Here is a 22879-nt window from a genome sequence, read left to right on the forward strand (position 1 = left end):
CAATATGCAATTCCTAGTGACCAAGAAAATAGCTGAACTGACTATCCAGATCAATAAATGAAGATATTAAAAAAAAAATAAAACAGAGAGAAATTGTGAAATAGAACTGGAAGAGGACAAAGACCACAGATAAGTAAGGCGTGGTTCATTAATTACAGGCAGCTAAGTTTTACTTGTAGTGGTTTTTACTCAGCATTGTTTTCAAAACCACATACTTGTCATTTAAAACTGGATTCTATAGGAGGCAGCAATCATCACCACTTCAGAGCAGCTCAGTAAGTGAGACTCATTAATACAGCCTCTTATCTGCTGTGGTTCCCAGCAGAAAGACAAAACAAAACTCCATAGAAGGATGACTAGAACCAAATAGGGGGCTTGTGTCCTGTGAATGTAGGGACAAGGATGGACGCACGTTCAGGAAAGAACTGGGAGGCAGAAAGGTGGTGCCTAAGTTTTGCCTCATCTGACAGTGCTTCCTAGAATTTCCTTCCCCAGTCATTCTTTCCCCATGCCCCCTAATAGTTCAGAAACTGGAAAGCCATCTTGAAGAGGTGGTGAGGGAACACTGGAAGAAAGGCTGTGAGGGAGAAGTGATTAGAAGCAAGTCTAACCATTCCGCTCTTGCCTGCATGTTCCTAGCTACAAATTCTCTTCCTCACTTTACATGTAAATGGGAAAGATGTGTTTAATGGCATAAGATGGTTTGTTCAGACTTTGATAAGCTTTTTCTGCTTTCCGCTTACAAAGAAAACCACTTGTTAAAACTAGAAGTAATGCGGGGGGGGGGGGGGAGTTGTTTGTTGCTTTTTATTTCTGTCAAATTTAGCTCTGTTCAGTTGCTCAAGCAAGTTGCCACCGTTTGGGAGCTTTGCTTGCAGGCTTGCCCAGAGACTTCATCATTTCCTAGAGACTTTAAAATCAGCATCTGGGAGCTTTGGAACATGTCTCAGTTTTGTTGAGGATCTAGGGCATGGGCATAATCAAGGAACACACTGGCTTTCCATGCAAATCACTTTGCTGAAATGTTCTCTGACATTGAACGCACAAATTTCAATGGGATAATAATAATTAAAAAATTACCTCCGTTCCTATAAAAGGAGGCTAATTGCTATGTGTCTATTTTCCAACTATCTAAATATTTTTCCAGGATGATAAAAAAATGCAATGTCTAAAAACAGATACATACTGGGAGGTCGGGATGGGGGGGGAAACAGGGGACACATTTCCAAAGCAGGCTAGTTCATACATAAACCGGATTAAACTGGATAAGAAAAGGAACACTGTAACAAATTAACATGGTAGAATCAACCCTGTACTCAGTACTTCACTGATGCTAATTCAGTTATTTATTTATTGTTTTCATGTACAGAGTCCTCCTTTCTTATCAGGACCCAAGGGGATTACAAACAGGGCTTTTTTGGGGCAGGAACGCAGTTCTGGCTGGCTTGGTGCCAGGGGATGTGGCCTAATATGCAAATGAATTCCTGCTGGGCTTTTTCTATATAAAAGCTCTATGTGAAACAATGGCACCAGGGGGTGTGGACTAATATGCAAATGAGTTCTTGCTGGGATTTTCCCACCAAAAAAGTCCTGATTACAAGTATGATCAAACATTCAGTAAATCAGTAAGCAGAATTTGAATTTAACATAGAATATTCCTAGTAAGACACACATGCAGTTGGGCTGAGATTGGAGAACAGAAGGCCTGCAGTTGCTCAGCTTTTTCTACCATTTTGCCCAGGAAGAACAAATTAGATACTGGACAATGACTGGCCACATCATTCTTCTCTAGTGATAGGCTTTTTCCCCCCCTAGTGATTTTTTTTTCTAGTGATGGGATGACTGCCTGGTTTAGGGCACACACACAAAAAAACCCAACCTGGGTTAGTGATAGATTTATAATGACATTAGGGATTAATTTATGTCCTTTATATGATCTAAGTGTCCAGGATTGCCAAGAGTCTAATGTACAAATGATGCCATTCTCAGAATCTTGTGAATATCCATCACAATAAGTAGATGTGGAAAGTAGAGGGTTTGTTGTTGTTGCAGGTTCCCTTCCATTCCACATGCTGTGTGAAATGGCAAACTACTTTTGAAATGGAAAGATATCAAAGCAGTTAGTGACATAGCCTGATTAACCATTCAAAGAAAAATGTCAAGAACTCCACTGGTTTAGCATATGAGATCCAGTGTGATGTAGTGGTTAGAATGTCCTACTAGGATGTGGGAGATCCAGGTCTGCATCTTCACTCTACCATGGAAGCTTGCTAGTGACCTTGGGCCAGTCACACACTCTGGAGAGGAAAATGATTGTAACCACTTTGGATCCCATTGGAGAGAAAGGTGAGGTATAAATGAAGTACATAAGTAAGCTCCCTGTGTGTCTAAACTGCTTTTTGGATTGCATTTCAAGTGAAACATTTAGCAATATTAATGTGAACTAATCCACTGCTGACTTTTAATTCAGAAGTGAGAACGTCAGTTCACTTCAGGTTCCACATTTGAATTGATCTGTAAACTAAACTAAAGGAACAAAAATGCATGTGCAAATAGGGTTGCTAATCCCCAGGTGGGGGCAGGGGATACCCCAGTTTGGAGGCTCTCCCCCCACTTCAGGGTCATCAGAAAGCAGGGGGGGGGAGGGAAATGTCTGCTGGGAATAATGGAGAATTGGTCTGCGGGTATATGGGGCTCGGAGGGGGGCTGTTTTTTGAGGTAGAGGCACCAAATTTGCAGCATAGCATCCAATGCCTATCCTGAAAATACTCGCCAAGTTTCAAAAAGATTGGACCAGGGGTCCAATTCTATGAGCCCCAAAAGAAGGTGTCCCTATCCTTCATTATTTCCAATGTAAGGAAGGCATTTAAAAGGTGTGCCATCCCTTTAAATGTGATGGCCAGAACTCCCTTTGGAGTTCAATTATGCTTGTCACAACCTTGCTCCTGGCTCCACCCCCAAAGTTTCCTGGCTCCACCCTCAATAATGAGCCAAAAGAATTTTTTGGAGTAACATTGCTACTTAACAAATATAAAGAATACACATTTTCTTAGCAAGCTACCTAAACATCTCCAATTCCAAATTAAAAATGGCACATCAAATTAATATCACTGAAAAAACCTTATGCTTGCTCAGGACTTTATCAGATACCAATTAATCAACGTTGGAAGTAAAATCTCTTACTGAGACTACAAGCACATTTTGTACTAACATACAAATGGCTTGCTTTTAACAAGGTCTTTGTAGGTGTGCATCTGCGGCACAAGCAATTCAATACTGAAATATTGCTGAACTGGATTTTCAGTGTGTTAACAGACATCAGAGTTTTGGAATAGCATTCCAGCTGCTAATTAAAAATGAGCTACAAGAGGCAATCCATTCAGAACTCTTAGCTATAATTGCTTGTCTACAGCTAAATTTAGTAACATGCTAGGTATGTTAATCTCAACACATTGATTTTTTTTTAAATTAGTAAAGGTTTGCTTATGTTGCCAGGGATGGCAACATGGAAAATTACAATTGAAAAATCAATACAAGAGTCTGGAGAGCTTGCATTTATAAGCTATCATACCTGGACAGAATTAACATCATAGGCCAATCTTACATGTAATATGTATGAATCTGTAAACCTTTAAATGGTCCTAATGCTGCAAGGGTCAGCTCCCAACATTCAGCAATGGATATTGAATATTGGATCCACTCTTAAGAGTTTGAGATAGCAAAAGCAATGCTGCCAGTTTGTACTATCCAGAATCCAACAAGCTTTTTCGGGCATGATGTAGACATCTATGTTTCAAAAGGGAATTGCCTATGAATTACTCAAGAAAACAGAAGCTCCAGGCCACCTTGTGTGTAAAATTCTTTGGATTTCATCTACTACCTTCATTATCATACCTAAGAGGTTAAGGCACAAGAGGTTAGAAAATTCCAGGAGATTTGGGGGCAGTGCCTTGGAAGGGTAGAGTTTGGGAAGGATGCTCTATGGGGACACATGATACCATGGGAAACAGCTCCCCTGGGTGAATACTAGAAGTCCTGGTAGTTGCTGCCAGGCCTGACCACTATGAGTCTTCTCTCAAGAGGCCAAGACAGCACTAGAAAGGTTCCTTTCCTTTCCTCTCCTTCTGACTTTTACTGGCAGAAACTGTGGTTTGCAGGCTGGCAATATTGTTGTGGTTGCCTAGGAACAGGTACTGAGGGCATTCATTTCTTAAAGTCACATGTGGTGTGTCTGTTATTTTGGGGTGCTTTAACCCCCAGTTTTTGTTTTTTGGTATATTTCAGATTTTCCTGCAGCCCTGGGCTTTCATCAGATTTGTAGAAAGATCTGGGTTATATGTCTATGGCCCCAGTTTCTAGATTAAGTATCCACAGATGGGGCCATGTTGATAATTAGAAACATTGATGATAGGCTTGCCAGTCCCCAGGTCCAGGTGGGGGATCCCCTGGTTTTGCAGGCTCCACCCCACTGCCAGCTGGCTGGTGGTGGGGAGCCCTGCTCCAACAGCCACAATGTGTCTTTAGATCCCAGGCAGGTTCAGAAGTTTGCAGCTGCATCTGATTTGGAAATGTGTGTGCCTTTAAATCTCAGCAAGACTAAAGCAGGGGGGGGGAGTAGGAAGAGTCACATGTGTGTGTGTGAAAGAGGAAGTGAGACAGCCCAATCCCTCTGTTCGTTTTGCATTCCTTTCAGAAGCTGTTTGCATAGTAAAAGGGATAGTAAAAACTAGAATCTGAATATGGGATAGAGGAAAACTCCACCCTTAGACCTCTCTTTCTGTAAGATTGTTGAATACAGCAGATTGTTACATTCAGCAACTCCAGCGAGTAAAGCGATCTATACCATTGTCCTAGGGAGATCACAAAAGTATGGGCATGCAAACTGTTTGTTTTGGCTGCTTTGTGAGTGTATGTGTGTATGTGCATATATGAGTTCACTTTCATTTTAGTGGAAGTGCAGCTGCTGTGGAACCATTTGAATGCGAAAATGAGGAGGATGAAATGAAGACTGTATTCAGGGGAACTGCATTGCTGTATGTTTATTTATTTATTTTTCGGGAATGGAAAAGTCGCCTAGCTCCATCCCCAAAGACCCAAGATATTTCCTGAGTTGGACCTGGCAACCCTAATTGATGATCAATAAGCATCTTTCCCCTTTGCCACTCCTCTAAATTTTATTATTATTTATTTATGTTATTTATATAGTTTTCCTTTCTCACAGGGACTCAAGGTGAATTACACAGTGAGTCAGTACAATCAACAAAATGGGACATTCAATAACAAATGCAGTAAAATATTACAAGTCTGGAACCACAAGACCAAAAAGAACGAAAGTATAGCATGAGTATTAACATGACACATTAAGTAATGCAGAAATTATGTTAACAGGATCCTACTTATAATAAACTATATGCAATCGTATAAAGGACAGTATCAATAATTTGTTCAAGTAAGTTTGTGAATCATTTTGTACAGTACAGCCCTATTACCTGCACAGAACTTCTCTCTTGAATAGTCCAGTTTTGCATAGTTTGCAGAAAGCTTAGGAGAATGGGAGCTTTCCAGATCTTCTCAGGCAGGCCATTCCACAAGATGGAGAAAGCACGTGTAACAGCAGTTGTTGATTTTGCCCATTTACAGGCTGGCATCTGCAGAACTCACTGCTGCCATGAGCAAAGGGAGAGAGGTATTCCCAAAAATAAGAGGGTCCAAGGCCATGAAGGGCTTTGTAGGAGATAGCCAATACCTTAAACTGAATTTGGTAACAAATGGGCAGCCAGTGGAGTGTCTTTAGAATGGAAATGATATGCATGTTCCACCTAGCTCCCACTAAGTATTGAGCTGTGGCATTCTGGATCAGTTGGAATTTCCAAATTGATTTTGAGAGGAAACCAATTACAGGAAACTAATCTCAATATTACTGTGGCATGGAACCAGATGGCCAAGTCAGATGTATCAAGGTACAAGGCCATCTTGCAGGTTAGGCTGAATTAGTAGAAAGCCCCTTTTTAGCATCTGCATTAACTTCTTCATTAATAAAACTGTTTCCAGTATGAACCCAAGGCTTTTAACTGAGTCAGCAGCAGGGTCAACTGAACTCCATCAGATGTGGAGAGAACAATGTCGTTCAAGGCCTCCACCTTCCCAACCAGCATCACCTCTGTCTTTTGAGGGTTTAGTTTCAATTTGTTCACTTTTAGCCAGTTAACTACTGTGGCCAGGCAACCAATCAGGACTTCTACCACAACAAGATTTGGATTGGGAGACTGTTGCACACAACCACTACATACTATTCAAATTATTTAAAAAAAATTTACTTCATTTATTTACTTTCTTATATGTATTTAATTGTATTTATTGATCTCATTTTATTTACTTTACTTTAATTTATTTTCTTTCCAGTGGGGACCCAAAGCAGCATACATCCTCCTCCTCCACCGCCATTTTATCCTCACAACAATTTTGTAAAGTAGGTTAGGTGGAAAGAGTGTAACTGGTCCAAGGTCACCAGCAAGCTTTTGTGACAGAGCGGGGAATTTCAACTTGGGTCTTCCGGATCCTAGTTTGCTGCTCTATATTTGCTGCTCTATATTACATTGGCATCTTAAGAGGTAAAATAGACAATCATCAGCTTTAGGTGATGTATCTGTACGATGCATTCTTCCTATATAGGCATGCAACCTGCGTTTTGAAGTGGCACAGACCAGCAGCAGATATTTATTTATTTACAAAATGTATATCCTGCCTTTCTGCCCTCATCAGGGCCACCAAGGTGACACAGTAGCTCTAGTCATACAAAGAGGCCCTCAATCATCTTCTCAGCAATCTCATGAGATGTGCTAAAATGAGAAACAATATCAAAACCACAAACATAATCCAGATCATTAAAATGTATTAACTGTATTGATGCAGAAAATACAGCTTTTGTAAAATATCTCTGTTGAACATGCCTTTCAAAAGGTTGTTCTGAGAAAATGAGATTCAAGAAGACATCTTTAATTTAAAAAAAAAATGCATGGCATAATGAATTAGCTAATTCTGGGGAAATAACACTTCTCTTTAAGAGACAATTATTGAATCACTTTGGAAATGTCTAATGATAAGTACTTTGGAAATTGTCATTTTCTTGGTTGTTCCAAGTTTTGAAGTATCACAGTACTGATATATCTTCATCTATTAACAGAGAAGTTACTAATATACAAAGCCTCTTTGCCCCAGAGCTGACACAATATATAAGCATGGTTTGTTTTTTCCAACCATGATTAAGCGCTACGGTGATATAACTATGGTTCAGAATTAGTTAAAAACCAGGGTGAAAAACCTAATTTATATAGGATTGCAAATATGTTTTATATTAACCATATAAACATCACATTTGCACCCCCCTGTTATAAGTGGCTTCTCCAAATAGTGTAACATGAAAAGGTCTTACATGTGACTTTTCTGAGGGTAGGTGACCGATCCAACCATCATTTTACTGTTTGTTTTTAATCTTAACCAGGTTTGATAATCATGGTTAGTGCTTATTCTACAAGCTCTGAAACAAACTAAGATATACTTCAGAAATGCCTGAAAGAGATCAACGTGACCCTCAAGTCTATGAGCTGAACCCATACTAAACTGGCTACATCTACTAATAACCCTCTTTCTGCTGCAGAAACCCTCCCTCCACCATGTTTCTCTTCAGGCTCCATCCCAGGAGCAGCATTTTGTGGAAATCCATGGGCTACAGTGGGAGGGCAAAAGTAAGAATGTCTCATTCGCTGATGGTCAGTTTAATTTAGGTCAAGGGTGGCCAAACTTGCTTAACATAAGAGCCACATAGATTAAATGTCAGATGTCTGAGAGCCACAAGACATGAATGTCAGATGTTTGAGATCCACAAGACATGAACATCAGATGATTGAGAGCTGCAAGACACAGGAAGGAAGGAAGGAAGGAAGGAAGGAAGGAAGGAAGGAAGGAAGGAAGGAAGGAAGGAAGGAAGAAAGAAAGAAAGAAAGAAAGAAAGAAAGAAAGAAAGAAAGAAAGAAAGAAAGAAAGAAAGAAAGAAAGAAAGAAAGAAAGAAAGAAATAGATAGGGAGGTAGAAAGAGAGCAGGTTTAAATGCCTTTCCCAAGCTGCCAGCTGGCTTGGCTTGGAGATGTGATTTAAAGAGACAGATGCCAACTCCAAGCCAGGCAGTGGGGGCTTCAAGAGCCACACAATATGTATGAAAGAGCCACATGTGGCTTCCAAGCCATAGTTTGGCCACCCCTGATCTAGATCCAACTGTATATTCTGTGTATGGATTAACTCCTGCACAGAGAATTGGCATGACATTTTCTATGCATGTAACTCCGATGGATATGAAGAAATATTATAAAATAAATGAAACAGAACATGTTCTGTAGAGTGAGTCTCACAGATAAGCTTTGTCAGATCCCATAATTTCTAGGCAGGGGAAGCTCATAGAGCTTAAACTGAATAGGGAGGAGAAAAAGACTCTGACAATGGACAATTTCAGAAGATACAAGCTGATATTTGGTTTTTAATTGTACTTTTTACTTTTGATTTGCTATATGTCTTAAATTAGACTTGTTATTTATTACTTTATTATTATTTATTATTTTCATTTTCTATCCCACCCTCTCTGCAAGCAGACTCAGGGCGGCTAACAGACAATTGAAAGACACATATGGGGAGAAAGGAAACATAAGGCATCCTAAAATAAAGTTATTGTGAAAGGGTAGTGACAGGACATACAAGACTGGGTGTGTGTGTGTGAATTCTCACTGCCCAAAGTAACAAGCTGTTACCAGCCTACCTGGCTAAGGTGGGAGAATGAGGGACCAGGTCCCTAGCTAATCTCTAACTTCTAACTGTGTGCTAATCAGGAAGTCATCCCTGTCAGGTAGGACACTTGCAAGCTGAGTTCCTAAAACAGTTACTTTGTGGAATTCGCTGCCAGAGGATGTAGTGATGGCCATAGGGTTGCCAGGTCCAACTCAGGAAATATTTGGGGACCTTGGAGGTGGAGACAGGAAACTATAGGGGTGGAGATAAGAGCAAGGTTGTGACAAGTACGACTGAACTCCAAAGGGAGTTCTGACCATCACATTTAAAGGGACTGTATTCCTTTTAAATGCCTTCTCTTCATTGGAACTAATGTAGAATGGGGCACCTACTTTTGGGGCTCATAGAATTGGACCCTGTGGTCCAATCTTTTTGAACTTCGCGGGGTTTTTTTGAGGAGAAGCACCAGATGCTATGCTGTAATTTTGGTGCCTCAACCTTAAAAACAGCCTCCCTGAGCCCCAGATATTCACAGATTGATTTCCATTATCCCCCATTGGGACTAGTCTCCATAGGGTATTATGGAGTGCCAAGTGGACATTCAAACTGCCCCCCCCCCCATCACACACACACTTTCTGATAACTGTGAAGCAGGGGAGTTTTTCCAAACTGGGGAATCCCCTGCCCCAAACTGAGGATCAAAACAGTAGGAGATTCATGGGAAATAGGATGTGAACAAAGATGATAACACAACTATGGAAAAAAATAACTAAATACTCAACTACAATATTTATATATTCAAACTCTAAGTAAATATTATGAGTACAACAATATTTCATTCAAAGAGCCCACAAATAACAATTCCAAGATTCTTAAAACCACAGCTCACTAGGAAAGGCAGCGCACTACTCTTGAGAAGCTGGAGTCTATGTTTGCACTCCAATGTTTTTAAGAAGCCAAACAGACTACTCCCGGAGAAAACAGAGTCTTCGTTTGCAGTCACAATTTCCAAAGAATAAAGTTTCTCAATTCAAGATAATATTTCATTTGGAATTAAAGTCCTTGTGCAAAATATGGGTGCACATCTCATAAATTTTGTTCATAACCTGAACTCCTTCTCCACCTCTGATGGAGACAGCCAACAGCACTGTACGCCCCTCTGGAGAGGAGTGCAGGCAATCTTTAGGCTTCAATCTTTATAACATCAAACATTCCATAGCATAATTACATGCACATGAGCACAGAAACTGTTGTCTGCTTGATGTCCACTTAAACATAATCCAGTGGTAAAAAGGTAAATGTAGCCCCCTGTGCAAGCACCAGCTGTTTCCGATGTGGGGTGACATCACATTACAATGTTTTCATGGCAGACTTTTTTTTTAATGAGTCAACCTTGAGCTGGCTACCTGAACCCAGATTCCGCTGAGATTTAATTCAGGTCATGAGCAGAGTTTAGGACTGCAGTACTGCAGCTTTACCACTCTGCGCCACAGGGCTGCAATCCAGTGGTAGACCACGTATAATGGGAACATGATGTATATCTAGGTAGTATAGGGATTCAAGAAACACTTAAGGAATAAACAGTAAAACTTAGACAACGAGTTCAATGAAATCCTAACATGACTCTGGCTAAAATTCTACCTTGTTGCCTTTCACTGAAGAGCAGCTGAAGCAAAATGCATACATTAGAATCAATTATTGTCTCCTCTTTCTCTGAGCAGAAACATTCAATCAAAACTTTTCAAGTGAAAACAACAGCATCATCACTTATCCTGACAATGCTTGTGAAGCTCCAGTAGTGCTTAGGCAAACACTCTCATGATTCATTGCACATATAAACAGGCCTACTCTTTGACATTTACAGGGCTATTTAGAAGCTATATTTGAGGGGGTATGCTCTTTGGAAATTTAATTTGTAGATAATGCTTAGAATCCAACACTCACCCAGTGGTGAAAATGGTCACATACATCAATTATATAGCCATAGCTTTCTCCTGGCTGTGTAAACACTATATAAAAGCTCTGGCCATCTGCCATACTTTGTGCCATTACAGCTAAATCGACATTCTATGCCTAGACTGCACAACAAAGTCATCCAACACAGAGCGAGTCGATTTCCATAACAGTTATACTGTTATAGGTCAGTGAATGCATGTTCTAGCTCACAATTATCATACATGCACAAACACGTAGACGTCAGAGCTGCTCAGTGAAACTGGTGGAAATTCTATCCTGTGCTGCAGGGGTGGCCAACGGTAGCTCTCCAGATGTTTTTTGCCTACAACTCCCATCATTCCCAGCCATTAGCCATGCTGGCTGTATTTAGTTATTTTCAATTAATGTTCCTTTCTGATTCTTCCACTCCATCTCCATTGGCATTTTGCTTTCAATGCTTCTTACATGCTTTCTTTTATTTATTTAAAAGTGTCTATTGATATTCTGCCTCTCCTTATCTTCAAAGTGATATGCAACAAAATAAAAGATAAAACAGTTTAACGCTATGAATCCAGAGGGGTAGCTTTGCACATGAACACATGAAGCTGCCTGATACTGAATCAGACCACTGGTTCAACATGGTCATCATTGTCAGATGGGCAGCATCTCTCCAGAGTCTCAAGCAGGAGAACTTTCACATCACCTGTACTTCAGATACTGTTAGAGAAGGCTCGGATTGAACCTGAGATCTTCTGCATATGAAGAAGATACTCTTCATATGAAGAAGATACTCTTCTACTAAGCCCCTCCTTCTCGTCTTTGTTCATCTTTTACAACAGTATTGTGATGATGATGCTATTGGATTTATATCCAGCCCTATACTCTAAATCTCAGGGTCTCAGAGTGTTCACAATCTCCTTTACCTTCTCCCCCACAACAGACACCCTGTGAGGTAGGAGGGGTTGAGAGAGCTCTCACAGCAGCTGCCCTTTCAAGGACAACTCCTGAGATAGCTATGGCTGACCCAAGGCCATTCCAGCAGGTGCAAGTGGAGGAGTGGGGAATCAAACCCAGTTCTCCCAGATAAGAGTCTGCACACTTAACCACTACACCAAACTGGCTCTCTGTGATATTTTGAAGACAAAAAAAAATTATTCCCATAAAAATCTTCATGGACTAGGTCCCACTTCTAGATTTAACACAAAAACTTGTAAAAGGAATGGTAACAAAAATACTAAGTATTATGTTAGTCATTGTTAGAAGATATAAAGACAATAACCAACCATTTACGAGAAGATGTAGAAAAAAGTAGTCTTTACATCCTAAATATATCTATTAGTGAACATGGCCCCACCTGCAGATACTTAAATCTATGGATTGGAGCCACCTTGAAAGAAGAGAGACTTTTCTTCAAAGTTGGGGGATCTCCCCAAGCCTACAGAAGAATCTCAAAAAAAGGGTGAACAGAAACAGAAAGAAATTGGAAGGAGAAAGGAGAGAAGGAAGCAGGAAAAGGGTAAAGGCTATGATGGCTTTCAGAAAAGAGAAAGGGGAAATAGCAGGGAGGGGAAATTAGATGCCCTTGTAAGTCCTTGTGGTCCCCTGCTTGTTTCTTTCTAAGGAGAGAAGCAGCCAAGCAAAAATCATCTGGGAGATTGTTGTGTAACCCAGGCCTATAGATGTAAAAGCTGTTTCATCCTGTAGCACTTCTTGCAAGGAGGGAATATGGAGCATGGCCATATCAAAATACGGTTGATAGGGAGACACATTCTCAGGCATGTTAGATCTGGCAGTGAATTACTTTCAAAATCAAAACTAGTACTTCTAGGTTCATTTAACACAAATAAGCTATCCCTTAACAATTAATAGAACCTGGAAAAGAAAAGAAAGGTTCCCTGTGCAAGCACCAGTTGTTTCTGACTCTGGGGTGACGTTGCTTTCACAACGTTTTCACAGCAGACTTTTTATGGGGTGATTTGCCATTGCCTTCCCCAGTCATCTACACTTTCCCCCCAGCAAGCTGGGTACTCATTTTACCAACCTCGGAAGGATGGAAGGCTGAGTCAACCTTGAGCTGGCTACCTGAAAACCCAGCTTCCACCGGGGATCGAACTCAGGTCGTGAGCAGAGCTTAGGACTGCAGTACTGCAGCTTTAACACTCTGCACCACGGGGCTCTGTAGAACCTAGTAAGAAAGAAAGAAAGAAAGAAAGAAAGAAAGAAAGAAAGAAAGAAAGAAAGAAAGAAAGAAAGAAAGAAAGAAAGAAAGAAAGAAAGAAAGAAAGAAAGAAAGACAGACCACACAAGACAGAAGTCAGATCATCCTGGTTTTGTTCTCCAAATTATTTACAAATTTCACTTAAGGCATTGATTTGATGGCAGTTCCAGATGGCCCATAACCAGTAGAAGAGCTCTTTGTATGTACAAGATTGTCAGTGCTATTCTTCATACACTTTCCTGTGTGCAAGTCCCAAGAGATAAATTCAAGTAGTAGAACTGCTTAGGGCTGCTCTTTCTGAGTACAGTCAACTGCATCTCTAGTTAAATGCTCATGGAAAGCGGCTATCTAGACCAGCTTTTCATGAAATAGTCATTTCAGGCAGCGATTTCCATTGGGATTCTATTGTCCAGCCACCCTTTCCACATATCATCAAACCCCCAAATTTTCATGCAAAGCAAAGCTCAGACAAATTTGCTTTGGTAGATCACTTTAAAGCAAATACAAGTTCCAGGCTGTCAAACCAAAGAGTGTCATTTATTTGTATTTAATTTTAGAATTAAAATCAAGATGGTTCTCAATAAGAATTGTCAAGTCAGCTTGTTTTAATGTGTACGGTATATGGATTTATGCCATTGTCCTCCCATTTTGGCAGTTTTGCTTTTTCGAATATGGTGCACGCTGACAGTACAGCTGCTTTTGCCTCCATAGGGGACCAATTAGAGAAGCCACTAAATAATTCATCAAAATGCACATTCATGTAAGGAATGGATCTCAAGCAGCCTTCAGGCTTCATTCTGCAATAGTAATAGTAAGCGGTGGGTCCCTCTTTAATGCTTACCAGATCTTCTTACAAACAAATTCTCAGATTACAGATTGTGCATTGTTCTGTTGAAAACAAGAAACTAATATACATTGTATCTTCTGACAATCCTGTTCATATGTTCTAAATTTGTATAATGAATGCATTTGGGAGAGAAGCAGGATTGTGGTGAGTTCTGCTCCCCAGTCAATGTGCCGTAATTGGAATGCACCCTTATGCATGAAAAAATGTAGGCTTACAAACCTATCTGTCTCTACGCAACCATGACAACCCAAGGTTCCAGAGTACATGGAAATAAGCACACATATGCACCAGGGTTCACTCTAAACTGCAGTCTTGTGAGCAAAAATTCTACTTTGTGAGCTACTGGTATTAAAGTTGTGATCTACTGCATAAATTATTGTACTCATTCTTCCTGAGTTAAGACAAAAATGTGTGAGCTGGAGGCTAAAAATTTGTGAGCTAGCTCATGCTAACTCAGCTTAGAGGGAACACCTGTACATATGTAGACTTTATGAATGTTCCAGTGAATGTGTAGAGGCTGGAGAGAGGGTTTCTGCTGTGATCAAAATACTGCACTAGGCATGATAGTTGTAAGACTACAGTCTTACACAAGGTATATTGAACTTGTGGATTTTGACAGAGGCAGAGTGATGGAAGGGCTTTGCAAGCATGCTCTGGTTCACCCACTATGTTGAAGTGGGCGTGCTTTGGAAACAAGAGGTAACTGGAAGACTTCTGTTCTGATTAATGGGGAGGAAAGATGCACACCTTACTCTTTTCTTGCTGGAGCTCTATTTGAATGTCTGTGAGTTTTGCCCTGAGCTCTTCATTGGCAGCTTGCAAGGCAGCTAGGGCATCAGGTCTTTCTCCTTTAGCTCGAAAGCTGGCACCCTTCTTTGACATTGTGAGATAGCGTAAAATTCCAAAGCTGAGAGAACCTTCCGTTCTCGTCGGTTCTTCCAGTCTGTTCCACTACATTTTCTCACTCACCTGCAAAAAAGGTAAATAAAAACAGTGTGAGTATTGGAAGGTATTAGAACATAAGAGAAGCTATGTTGGATCAGGCCAATGGCACATCCAGTCCAACACTTGGCGTCACAGAGTGGCCAAAAAACTAGGCACCATCAGGAGGTCCATCAGTGGGGCCAGGACACTAGAAGCCCTCCCACTGTGACCTCCCCACCCCCCAAGCACCAAGAATACAGAGCATCACTGCCCAAGACAGAGTTCCAACAATACGCTGTGGCTAATAGCTACTGATGGACCTCTGCTCCATGTTTATCCAATCCCCTCTTGAATCTGGCTATGCTTTCAGCTGCCACCACCTCTGGTGGCAGTGAATTCCATGTGTTAATCACCCTTTGTGTGAAGAAGTACTTCCTTTTATCAGTTCTAACCTGACTGATCAGCAATTTAATTGAATGTCCATGAGTTCTTGTATTGTGAGAAAGGGAGAAAAGTACTTCTTTCTCTACTTTCTCAACCCTATGCATAATCTTGTAAACCACTATCATGTCATCTCTCAGTCAACGTTTCTCTAAGCTAAAGAGCCCCAACGTTTCTCCAAGCTAAAGAGCATTTTAACCTTTCTTTATAGGGAAAGTGTTCCAACCCTTTAATCATTTTAGTTGCCCTTTTCTGGACTTTTTCCAATGCTATAATATCTTTTTTGAGGTGCGGTGCACAGTATTCCAAATGAGGTCGCACCATCGATTTATACAGGGGCATTATGATACTGGCTGATTTGTTTTCAATTCCCTTCCTAATAATTCCCAGCATAACGTTGGCCTTTTAAAAATTACAGTTGCACACTGTCTCGACATTTTCAGTGAGTTATCTACAACAACCCCAAGATCTCTCTCTTGGTCAGTCTCCTCCAGTTCACACCAGGATTTTTGGCCCCAATATGCATTACTTTGCACTTGGTCATGTTGAACCTCATTTGCCATGTTGACGCCCACTTGCCCAGCCTTGACAGATCCCTTTGGAGTGCCTCACAATCCTCTCTGGTTCTCACCATCCTGTATGTTTATAGTTAGCATACATATAAGAATTCAGTGTGAGTATTAAATAAATAAATAAATAAATAAATTTTATTTTTATATCCCGCCCTCCCCCACCAAAAGGCGGGCTCAGGGCGGCTCACAGACATGACTACGTCATGATTCAATTAAAAGCAGATAAACATTATAAATACAATACAATTACATATATAGATTAAAATACATAAAAATAGGTGCTATAATTTCTGGTGTCACAATTACATATTAACAGCTTCAGTTACAACATAAGATGGCTAGAGTTAGAATGATTTTATCAAGTTAGTCTGGTCCTAATTCAAATGCGAGTTGGAAAAGAGAGGTTTTGCAAGCCCTGCGGAACTGGTTCAGGTCCCGCAGGGCTCGCACCCCCTCTGGGAGTTGATTCCACCAGCGCGGGGCCACTAATGAGAAGGCTTGCTCCCGAGTTATCTTCATTCTAGCCTCTCTTGGCCCAGGGATTTGTAGGAGGTTTTCGGAGCTAGATCTTAACGCTCTCCTGGGGATATATGGGGAGAGGCGGTCCCTGAGGTAGGCAGGTCCTCGGCCATATAGGGCTTTAAAGGTAATAACCAGCACCTTATACCGAACGCGGTAGACGACCGGTAGCCAATGCAGATCCCGCAGCACCGGCCGCACATGTTCCCACCTAGGTAGTCCCATCAACAGCCTGGCCGCTGCGTTCTGCACTACCTGAAGTCTTCGCGTTCGGCACAAGGGCAGCCCCATGTAGAGGGCATTGCAGTAGTCTAGTCTTGAGGTGACCGTTGCGTGGATCACAGTTGCTAGGTCGTCGCGTTCCAGGAAGGGAGCCAACTGCCTCGCCCTCTTGAGATAGAAGAAGGCGGATCTTGCGGTGGTAGCTATCTGGGCCTCCATTGATAGCGAGGATTCCAGTAGCACCCCCAGGCTCTTGACCCTGCGCACTGGTGTCAGTGGCGCACCGTCAAAAGCTGGCAGAGTAATCTCCCCCCCCGGTCCGTCCCGACCCACGCAAAGGACCTCAGTCTTCGTTGGATTCAACTTCAGCCCGCTCAGCCTGAGCCAGTCAGCCACGGCCTGTAACGCCCGGTCCAAATTTGTAGGGACATCACCAGTCTGGCCTTCCATCAATAGATAGAGCTGGGTATCATCAGCGTACTGATGACAACCAAGCCCATACCTCCGGGCAAGCTGGGCAAGGGGGCGCATAAAGATGTTAAACAATGTCGGGGAGAGAACTGCCCCCTGAGGCACCCCACAATGAAGCGGGTGTCTCTGAGACAGCTTCCCCCCAATTGCCACCCTTTGTCCCCGATTTTCAAGGAAGGAGGAGAGCCATTGTAAGGCTAGCCCCCGAATTCCTGCGTCGGCGAGGCGGCGGGTCATCAGCCGGTGGTCGACCATGTCGAACGCCGCCGACAGGTCGAGCAGCAGCAATACCGCCGAGCCGCCCCGATCCAGTTGCCGCCGGAGGTCATCCATGAGGGCGACCAAGACTGTTTCCGTCCCATGGCCCGGGCGAAAGCCGGACTGGCATGGGTCCAAGGTGGAAGCGTCTTCCAGAAAATCCTGTAACTGCAAAGCCACAGCCCTCTCTATAATTTTGCCCAAAAAGGGCAAATTTGAGACCGGCCGATAATGTGCCAATACGGCCGGGTCTGATGTAGCTTTTTTCAGGAGAGGGCGGACCACTGCCTCTTTCAGGGATGTTGGGAAAACACCCTCCGAAAGAGATCGATTTATAATGTCCCGTATAGGACATTTCAATTCCTCCTGGCAGGCCTTAATTAACCAGGAGGGACATGGGTCCAGATCACAAGTTGTGGATCGTGCAGTGCCAAGAATTCTGTCAACTTCCTCCAAGCTGAGCGGGTCGAAGCAGTCCAAGGTTACATCCGAAGACACGCATTGGGCCTCAAGTTCACTTACTGCGTCTAAATTGGCGGGGCAGTCGTGGCGGAGCGATTGGACCTTATCTGCAAAAAACTTCGCAAAAGCCTCACAGCCTATCTCCAATTCCTTAGCTTTTGGGTTGCCCTGTGGCAGTGAAGTAAGGTTCCGAATTATTCTAAACAATTGAGCTGGGCGCGAATTTGCAGATGCAATCTTGGTCGCAAAGTATGTTTTCTTTGTGGCCTTGATTGCCATCTCATAGGTCTTCATAAACTTCCTATAAGATGTTCTAGTCGCTTCGTCGCGGGTACGCCGCCATTGCCTCTCTAGCCGTCTAAGGCCTTGCTTCAGCCGGCGCAGTTCCGGGGTATACCACGGAGCCGGCTTAGTCCGAGGCCGCAGAGGGCGCCGAGGTGCAATCTCCTCGATGGCTCTGGAGAGCCGATTATTCCAGGACTCAACCAGGCCATCGAGAGAGGTGCCAGAGGGCCAGGGATCCCGCAGAGCCATTTGGAACCGTTCCGGGTCCATCTGGCTCCGCGGTTTATAGTTAGCGTACAAGAAGAATGATAGACTGAAAGGCAGCACTTTGGGAGTAAAGTCTCAGAGTGACTTTGCTGATTCAAAATCAACATGGGGCTGCTATAAATTGTTCAAGGTTTTTTTTTAGGAAAAAGACAAGTTTCGAGAGTTTTATGTTTAAACTGACTGTTTACCCCTACTGCAGAGTAATTTTTGCAATTCCTGCACAGTATGATTTGCGTGGTACCACAATGTACAAATCTAATACATTGTGGAGTGTGTGGCCAGTAAGCTTTTGTTAACCTGCAAACATTTTTCTTCCCCAAAGTTTGATTGTATTGGAGCTCAGGACACAATATGACACTTTCAATGTACTCAGTATGCAGTTGTTCAGAAATATTCGAATGCATTTTTTTATATATAAGCCAATGAGTTGCCAAGTGTCAACACAATCATCCTCTTACAAACTTCTACAAAAGAATGACTTGGTAGGCTGTGTTCTGTGTTTAATTATAGTATTTGCACTGCGTGTCACACTATAGTCATTCATTATGTAAAAATTAAAATGTGGGACCTCCAGTCTAATTACATTTGACTTTATCATTGCTGCTGATACATCTGCTTAGCCAACTGGGATTCTCTTCTGCAGTTTCTGATTCCTTTGTGTGTATGTCTTCCATTCACCCTGACTGAGTGGAAAGATGGCATAAAATATGTTAAATAAAATAAATAAAGTATGTAACATTGCTACAAGCTTTCCTGTGGTTTAAAGAAGATGCAAAAACCGAATGCATGACTTGGAGTGATAAACTCTGGAAATAGACTATGATGAGCTGGATCCAAAGATGCCTTTGTGCTTGTGAAAGAAGACTTCTGCTCCAAGAAGGTTCATTTTGTACTCTAGAACATTGCACAAAAAAATCCAAATACATGTGTCTACTTGCACAACTGGTTGCACAACAAATTTCACAATCTCTTGCACAAAGAGAAGCATAAGAGCAACAATAAAATAGTATAGTGCGGCAGAAACTCCTGCACGAGTTTATTTATTTAATTACATTCGTATCCCACCCTTCCCTGACAGGCTCAGGGTGGCTAACAATGGTTAAAACAACATAGCACAAAATAAAACCACAATAAAATCATTAAAACAATTCATATGATGTCATACAATTCAAAACATTGCATTCAGTTTCAGTTTCATCCCCTAGAATCCAAATGGTATGGTTACTGGGATGAGTTCAAATACCAATGTTATGGGATGGCAGAATGGTGGTCATCTCCCCATTAGATGTTAAATGCCAGCCTAAATAATTATATCTTGCAGGCCCTGTGGAATTGTGTCAAGTCCCACAGGGCTCTGATGTTTTCAGGGAAAGCATTCCACAAGGCAGGGACTGCCACTAAAAAGACTCTAGCTCTAGTGGTTGTCAGCTGAGCTTCTTTTGGTCCAGGGATCCTGAGAAGATTTTGTGAACGTGATCGGAGTGCTCTTTGGAGCTCATATGGGGAGTCTTGGAGGTAGACAGGTCCCTGGCCACAAAGGACTTTAAAGGTCATAACCATCACCTTGAAGCGAACTCGGAATGCCACAGGCAACTAGTGCAACAATTCCAGTGCAGGTTGAATGTGCACTTGTAAAGGTAGCGCCATTAACAACCTGGCTGCTGCATTTTATACCCGTTGTAGCTTCCAAATTTGCATCAAAGGCACCCCCATGTAGAGGGCATTACAATAGTCTATTCTTGAGGTGACCGTTGCATGGATCACTGTTGCCAAGTCACCGTGTTCTAGGTATGGGACCAACTGCCTTATCTGCCTAAGATGATAAAATGTGGATTTGGCAGTGGCTGCCACCTAGGCCTCCATAGTTAATTAAGGCTCCAGGAGCACTCCTAAACTCTTGACCCTAGAAGATCAGTTCACCTGGAGAAAATGGCTGCTTTGAAGGGTGGACAGTATGACATTATGCTCTGTGAGTGTCCTTCTTCTTCCCAAACCCTGCCCTCTCCAGGGTCTACCACCATATCTTCAGCAATTTTCCAACCTGGAGTTGGCAACCCTAGTCTATCCAACAATCAGGTGCTTATTGGAGAATGATGACACTCCATGTTCTCTCTAGTTTCTTATCCATCAGTTAATAGGTATGATGTTTTCAAGATTTGATATTATAATTGGCATTCTAGGATATAATTTGGAGGCTACTAAAACTTTCCCTGCATTACATAAACAAGTGACACAGACAAGGGAAAAGGCAGTACTTAAATTCATTTCAAAGGAACTAATAGGATGATAACAGATGGGCAGTTTGGGGTGGTTGGGAGGTGTCCCGAATTGGGCTGGCTCAAAAAGAGCTGTCCCAAAACCTCCACACGCTCCCCAGTGAAGTGCCTGCATCCCATCTGTCAGGCAACCGGGCACCTCCAGATGTGGAGGTGCCTCAGAAGCCAGACCTCTCTTTCTCCCCCCAATAAGTTAAGCGCTCAAGTGCTCATGCGCTCCCACCAGTTTTTAAGGAAAGAAAAATGTGGAAGTGGCTTGGGGTGACTTGGTGCTTTCACACAGTCAAGTCACCTCACATCTGTCCTGCCACTTCCAGATGCCAATGGGACGACTGGCTGTCAGCTCAGAAATTTGCTACTTTGAAAGTGGTAGCTTTTTGAGCCAGCCAGAGGAGGCTGGAGGACAGGGTGAGTTCAGGACCAGGATGGGCAGCAGATGTTTGTGTATGGAAGGATTTTTTTAGTCGATTTCAGAGCCGTCACTGAGTCAGCCCAAAGTGCTGGTCTGTAATAACCCATAGTTAGACTAATGCCAAGTAAAGAGACAGCTATCACACAGTTCATAGGATGTGAGTCCTGACCTTAATCTGCCTGACCTGATTCTTTTTATTAAAGCCACATGTGAGATTTTCAAGGGACTTTATTTAATGTTACTAAATCAACCCCTGCATTTCATATAGAGAATGCTTCATCCTTTAATAGGACTGATAACGGCCTCAGTGTTTTTGCTGAAATAACAGCTTGAGTATGCATTCATTAAAATGTACTGGGGTGAATTCTATACATCATCCCTGGTGGCAACAGATCTCTTCCCCTTCTTCTAACAGCACCTGTGAGCACCAAAGCAATGATGCTGGAATTTGGAGAACCCATGTGGATGAAAAGCCATACACAGTGGGGTGGCTGCAAATGGGGAGGCAGTCAAAATCCCCCCCTTGATATGGGTGTCCCACAGAAATCCACCTTTGGTGGTGGTGGTGAGGAGAAGCTATCACAATGTTTACGAGACATCACTCTTTAGGCTTTGACTTGTGGGATACATATACCAGGTCTCTTTTGTCACAATTCTAACCAAGAAAAGAAGCTCTAATGGTTTTACTATTATTGATTTGATGTGATTACCCACAAACTGCATCTAAAGGCTTTCTAAGCATGTTGCTATTTACTTTGCCCTCTGATGGGAACAAATCCCTGAGCTGCAGAAAGCTGTCAGCAAAACAGCAACATGTGACCTGATTTCTTGCTCATGATCACTAATTACAGTTCTGCTTGCAAAAGGCCGGAGTACTCTTCAATTCATAACAACACAAGGATGCCAGGAAAGGCTGACACAGATGGTTCATCAGACTAGGCAAACCATTTTTAGCTTCAGATATCCTCAAATATATCCCAGCCGACACAGAAAGAGATCATCAGCTGTCCATCAACTTGGGTCTATATGAATTTCTAAAAACCAGCACAAAAATCTGACTTTTGAGATTTTTATAGTAAAAATATAGGTATCATGCACAGGTTTCTTGGATTTCAAAACTCTTTACTTAAGAAGTTACAATACCTAGTTTTTGCTCTAGTTTCACTCCCCTATTTATATCATTAAACAGGCAAATAAACAGGGCATTTATCCAGTGGGTTGGATTCAGAGCATAGGTTTTCAAATAGACCCAGATACCAATCTGTGAGTTGAAAGACTCATCTGTAAGGGAAGGAGTCATTTGATTCAACTGATGGGACTGGATACAACCCAGTTTTCCATGATACTATGTAGTACAGACAGTTTCCAGAACTACAGTCTTAGTAACAGTAATATGTCTATGCACCCCATTGGTAAACATGAACTTCCACTTTTACTATGGTATAATTTGACTAATGTTGATGGTGATTGGTATAGTGGCTGAGTGAGACCTTTGATGATTAACTAGCCGCTTTGAACAAGTAAGATGGCTTACAAGTTATTCTCATATAACCAAAAGCTCACATATACTACCATGATTAGGATAAACCATAAGTGATGGAGAAAAGATTGATCAGAGTGATTTTTTTTTTTTGCATATCAAAAACGGATCCATTGTCTTATAAAATTGGGCCACCACAACAAATCTGAACTTTTGGAGGAAGCTGGCAAGTGTGAGATCGGGTTTTTAATGGTTTTTCTCTTGCCACCTGAGATGCTGCCAAACTGCAACTTACAGGATCATGCCACATGAAGGTACCAGTGCAGGGGAAAAACCATAGCTGGTATCTTTGCACAAGGGCAGGACACAGATCACAAACTGAGTAGGGCACAAGCCATATTGCTTCCTCTTAGCCTTGGCTGCAGCATAAACATAACAGCCAAAGGAAGGTCATGAAGGTGGGGCAGAAGCGTCTAGGATTTATTTACATTTGTAGTCCACCGTGCATAGTGAAG

General features: G+C 42.1%; 1 protein-coding gene across 10 annotated transcripts in view; it reads right to left on the reverse strand.

Annotated features, from left to right (window-relative positions):
• Window positions 1–22879, reverse strand: part of JAKMIP3 (Janus kinase and microtubule interacting protein 3) — a 159361-nt gene that overhangs the window by 54871 nt on the left and 81611 nt on the right. For 9 of the 10 annotated variants that reach the window (XM_060241389.1, XM_060241390.1, XM_060241397.1 and 6 more), the window contains one exon: window positions 14523–14744. In XM_060241389.1, coding sequence (XP_060097372.1) covers window positions 14523–14657 — 135 coding nt within the window. In that variant the 5' untranslated portion in view covers window positions 14658–14744. Of the gene's footprint in view, window positions 1–14522; window positions 14745–22879 lie in introns of those variants that run through there. The other variant, XM_060241398.1, reaches the window with a different exon arrangement.

The sequence above is a fragment of the Heteronotia binoei genome, chromosome 6, assembly GCF_032191835.1.
Source record: "Heteronotia binoei isolate CCM8104 ecotype False Entrance Well chromosome 6, APGP_CSIRO_Hbin_v1, whole genome shotgun sequence".
In the NCBI taxonomy this organism is placed as follows: Eukaryota; Metazoa; Chordata; class Lepidosauria; order Squamata; family Gekkonidae; genus Heteronotia; species Heteronotia binoei.